Genomic DNA, 5,631 nt, shown 5'->3' with positions numbered 1-5,631 from the left:
TATATATATATATATATATATATATATATCTGTGAAGACCCATGACTCAATGGTTAGAGCATCGGGCTTACAATCATGAGGTTGTGGGTTCGATTTCTGGACCAGGCTGTATGTTGTGTTCTTGAGCAAGACACTTTATTTCAAGATACTCCAGCTGTAGAAATGAGTTGCGACGTCACAGGTGCCAAGCTGTATCGGCCTTTGCCTTTCCCTTGGATAACATCAGTGGCGTGGAGAGGGGAGGCATGGTATACATGGGCGACTGCTGGTCTTCCAAATATGCCTCAGAGTGAACATTCTAGGTGTAATCCCATAGCCATTTGTGACTGAAAGGGGTCCTTACCCTATATGTATATTGTGTTTTTTAACCTAGCATGCTTATAAGAGATTTTTATCTCAGACAAAAACTGCAGTATCTTGCCTTTCAATGGTGTATATACATTAAGTACAATACATAGATGGCTATTTTAATTTAATGTTGCTTTAATTGGGTACCCTGTATTTTTATTCAGCTCAGCAGCTACTTCTAATATCAGTGAAAGTGTTATCCACTATTTCCTATATCAGAGGGAGACAAATTTCTTCTATGTATAAAGCTGAAAGTGCACATTGTTGACAAGGCCCAATCAAACTGGAATATTTCTGATGTTTTTGATTGCCTCTGTTAGGATGATTTTCTTCCTCTGATATATATATATATACACACACATTGTGTATTTTAGCCCAGCATACTAATAACAGATTTTATCTCAGATAAAAGCTGCAGCAACATGCCTGTCAGTGGTCTATTATAACTGACACTCCATCAGAATCAAACAGTATGTGTAATAAGGTTATTTATGATAAGACCTGATGGATAAGGTGCCTGGGGATTCTTACCCACCATGACCCTTTCAGGAATAGTGAGAAGTAACAATGGATGGATGGAGGGAAGGAAGGAAGGAAGGAAGGACAGATGGATGGATGGATCTCTTCTTATGGTGGAAAATTAGAAAAATGTTAGAGCAACAGACTAAATATCTTTCAGAATTGAATCTCAATGCAATACATTCAAAGTTTAAATTCCACAGCAGTTTACTTTGCATTTCAATGTTTCCAAAAAATGAGAGAAGGCGAAAGATGGCAAGATGGCAGAATCATTAACACATCAGACAAATTGCTTGGTGGCATTTCTTCCAGCTCTTTATGTTCTGAGTTCAAATCTCATTGAGATCAAATTTGCCTTTTGTCTTTTCAGAATCAATGATATATATTAGCAACAGAGGCAGTACAGATACTGAGAGCTAATATTTATTCCTCATTTAAATGTGGGTGTTCTGTTAGAAAAATCTTGACTGTTTGTTTATATCACCTGTGAGGAGATAAATCTATATCTCACCACAGGTGATATAAACAAATAGGCGTGCATTCTGCACCAAAAGCCCATATGAGTGTTTCTCTCATGGTAAATACCACAGTAAATATTGTTCTAAGAAAACATCCATGTTAAAGTGGGAATAAATATTATCTCTCAGAATCAACATTATAAGTACCAGTTGAACACTGGGGTTAATAAAATTGACTAACGCCTCTGCTAAAATAGCTGGCCTTCTACCAAAACTTAAAACCATTGTTTATATCTCTGCTCAATAAAAAAATTGCTTGTACCTGGTTATTAAAAGAAAAGAAAGAAAGAAAAGCAATGTCTTCTTCTTATTTGACCATTCAGTAAAAGAGTTTTCTTCATAATAACATAATAAGAGGAAAAGAAAAAAAATTCTTTTTTAAGGTTACCACCATTTCTGTTTAGCCCGAGGCTATTCAGGTGGTCTTCATTTTTAGATATAATTTGCAATCTATATTCAGATATATATTCAGATACTATAAACTTCTATTTCAAATACATAAAAATATATACAATTGGATATTTACTATACCCCAGCCAGCTTACCTTTTAAGTAATACAAGTTCCTGTTGAGGAGAAACCTCTACATCTGTAGATATATCTTGAATAACTGATGAGGAGTTCTTCTTCATTACCAGAGGGTCAGTTATCCCAGTATTGATCAGCACAATATCACATGAAGCTGGAATATTTTTCACAAGAAGACAGTTTAGTATGTATTTAACCAAATTTAAAACTGTGATTGCTATATTGTCTGCATAGCAATATGTTCTGTTTACAAAGATATCTGTACAAAAATATATGATTTTGATACATAGTAATACATGATATTTACACAGATATCTACACAAAAAATATCATTTTCACATAGTAATATTTAGCATGTACAAAGATACCTACACAAAATATAATATTTTCTACATAGGTGCATAGTGTAGTGGTTAAGGTGTCAGACTCATGATTGTAAGACTGTGGTTTCAGTTCCTGGATCAGGTGATGTGTTGTGTCCTTGAACAAAACACTTCATCTCATACTGCTTCAGCCTACTCATCTGGTAAAAAGGATTAATCTTGCAATGAACCAGCATCCCATCCAGGGAGGAATATGTGTGTTGGCACTCCGTCGCTTACGACGTCGAGGGTTCCAGTTGATCCGATCAATGGAACAGCCTGCTCGTGAAATTAACGTGCAAGTGGCTGAGCACTCCACAGACACATGTACCCTTAACGTAGTTCTCGGGGATATTCAGCGTGACACAGTGTGACAAGGCTGACCCTTTGAATTACAGGCACAACAGAAACAGGAAGTAAGAGTGAGAGAAAGTTGTGGTGAAAGGGTACAGCAGGGTTCGCCACCATCCCCTGCCAGAGCCTCGTGGAGCTTTAGGTGTTTTCGCTCAATAAACACTCACAACGCCTGGTCTGGGAATCGAAACCGTGATCCTATGACCACAAATCCGCTGCCCTAACCACTGGGCCATTGCGCCTCCACAGGGAGGAATATATATGCCAGAGAAACCAAGAAGCTGGCCCTTTGATCCTTATGGAGTAATGTAGACTAACCAATATCTCTTGTCCTTTTTTTTTTTAATTGTTTCAATCATTGACTGCAACCATGCTGGGCTATAATCTTGACAGATTTAGTCAAACAAATCAACTCTAATAATTATTTTTAAGCTTATTTTATCAGTCAGTTTTGCCAAACTGCTAAGTCACAGGGATTTAAACAAACCAGTGCTAATTATCAAGCAGCGATGGGGGACTAACATAAGCACGAACACACACACAACACACACATATACATATAAATACACAGTGAAACACACATGCACACACACACACACACACACAACTGGCTTCCTTTAGTTTCTGTCTACCAGATCCACTCATAAGGCTTTGGTCAGTGTGGGTTTAAATAAAACGCACTGGCCCAAAGTTCCATGCAATGGGACCGAACCAAAGACCACGTATTAACTACACAGAAATACAGACATGTTGTCAAGGTGACCTTTGGTTAATTAACAACGAAAAGCCTCAGTTTTATTCAAAAAAAGTATGTCATTCACAAGGAAAACGAAAATGAAATACTTTTCCAATAGACAATGCAAAATGCTATTCACAAAAGAACCAACTTAAAATCTTTATGCTAAATATCTGGAACTTTAGGCCAATCACAAACTCAAATATTTAAAACTTGAAATGATGTAAAAAGTTTAAAATTAGACAATCTAATACTTTATAGTTCTGATTTCAAACTCCTACTGGATCTACTCTACCTTGTGAGAATCAATACAATAAGTACCAATAATATAGTCAATTAGATCAATTATTATCAATGGGTGAAAAAAGGAAGAAAAAAAGACATTTTTCTTTTATTCTCAGCTCTGCTTTATTTCCTGCAACCATTAGTGCCATTGTCTTTTCTTCTCTAATCAGCATAATAAAAGTATGTGAGACACTCTTCATAGATTTTCAATTGATTGTATTACCTGATTCAGGTATGTTACAAGCTAGACAATAGGAGACTAACATCTACATATTGATATTGATTATTGAACAGTCTCAGCCATAAGTGTCTAGTAAAGTCAGTGCTAATGTACTTACAGTAGTTAGCTGAGTAATTTTTAATTAATTAATAATTATACCCGTAGAGAAGAAAAAGAAAAATCATGAGCTTAATGAATCGTTAAGAAAAGAGTCTGTTCTTTGTCCATAATGTGACATCTCCAGATATGTCACTGCCAGCTCACTGAAGCTTAGTTTTATCACAGTCGCCAGACCTACGATGACTGGAAATATATGTAATGTGTTGGTGGATGAACACTGAGAGATGTGATAACTTGAAACAATGACTGAGGAAGAAAATACCTGGGGACACTGTCTGCATAAAAAGCAAATAGTAAAGTCAGTACTAACAAACTTAATGCAGCGACCCAAGAAATTTTCATTAATTATAATAAAAGGAGGGGAAAAAAACATGAGCTTAACGAATACTTAGGTGTGAGTCTGATCTTTGATAATATAATGACATCTTCAGTTATGCTTCATCTTTATAAGACCCCCATCCCTACCCCACTTTCCTCATTGAAACCTAGTCTTACCACCATTGCCAGTCCTGAGACAATAATGTAGCAACACCAGAAATTTTAATTCATGAATATTAGTCCTCTGCACTAAAATAGGTTTCATGGGGTGGTTTTGATTCTCAGCTGCAATCAATTTACTTAAGTTACTCTGTTTGCGTGATCTTATGAAAGATGAAAAATATCTTCAAACAATCTCATTTCCTTCTCTTCTTAATGGTTTTACTAATATCAAATAGTGTATGAAGGTGACAAGATGAAAGAATTATTAACATGCTGGGCAAAACACTTAGCGGCATTTTGTCCATTTTTACATTCTGAGTTCAAATTCCTTTCAGAGCCGATAAAATGAATACCAGTTGAGCACTGGGGTCAATGTAATCATTACACTTTCCTTTCCAATATTTCTAGTTTTATGCCAAAATTTGAAACAAATAAGAAGCCGTATATAATGATCTTAGTCAAAGATCTGGTGAAAGTTTTTTCAGAATTAAATTCAGAAAATAACACATCTTGTGTATGTAACCATCCTTAGTCTTGCAATGAAGTTTATTAGATCCAAAAAGGTGAATAAATATAGCCTCTAGTAAATCCCAACAACATTTTTTCTTCTAAGTCCGAGAAAATCCCTAAAAGGACAAATTTGCTAAAATGCTGGACAAATGATGCAGTAGTATTTAGCTTTGATGGTTTATGACCTGACTCACTCGTTAATTTTATAACAAAGTTGCAGGTTGTCTTTTGTCGTTTATATTTTGCTTCTTTCAGTCATTGGACTGCGGTCATGCTGGGGCACTGCTTTGAAGGCTTTAGCAAGTTGATCCCAGAAATTATTTGTTAAGTCTGCTAACCTATTCTATCAGTCTCTTTTGCAGAACCAGTATGTTAAGAGGACATAAACAAACCAACATCAGTTCTCAAGCAGTGGTGGAGGAACAAACACTAAGATACACACACATGCACACATACACACCAAATTCATATATATATATATATACATATATACATATATATAGGAGGAGCGGTTAAAGGTGAAAGGTGTGTGTGAATGTGTGTAGGTTGATTTTATGTGTGTGTGTGTGTGTGTGTGTGTGTATGTATATATGTGTGTGTGTATATATATATATGTGTGTGTGTGTAAATATATATATATGTGTATATATAT

General features: G+C 35.6%; 1 protein-coding gene across 1 annotated transcript in view; it reads right to left on the bottom strand.

Moving 5' to 3' along the window:
* LOC106880728 (uncharacterized) overlaps positions 1 to 5,631 on the bottom strand; it is a 35,405-nt gene that overhangs the window by 7,652 nt on the left and 22,122 nt on the right. Inside the window, exon 3 of the mRNA XM_014930806.2 lies at positions 1,931 to 2,066. Within this exon, the coding sequence (XP_014786292.1) occupies positions 1,931 to 2,016 (86 nt within the window). The 5' untranslated portion in view covers positions 2,017 to 2,066. The remainder of the gene's footprint in view (positions 1 to 1,930; positions 2,067 to 5,631) is intronic.

This window comes from Octopus bimaculoides, chromosome 10 (assembly GCF_001194135.2).
Source record: "Octopus bimaculoides isolate UCB-OBI-ISO-001 chromosome 10, ASM119413v2, whole genome shotgun sequence".
In the NCBI taxonomy this organism is placed as follows: domain Eukaryota; kingdom Metazoa; phylum Mollusca; class Cephalopoda; order Octopoda; family Octopodidae; genus Octopus; species Octopus bimaculoides.
The sequence above is the reverse complement of the archived record's forward strand: the minus strand, read 5'-3'. Positions and strand labels throughout refer to the sequence as shown.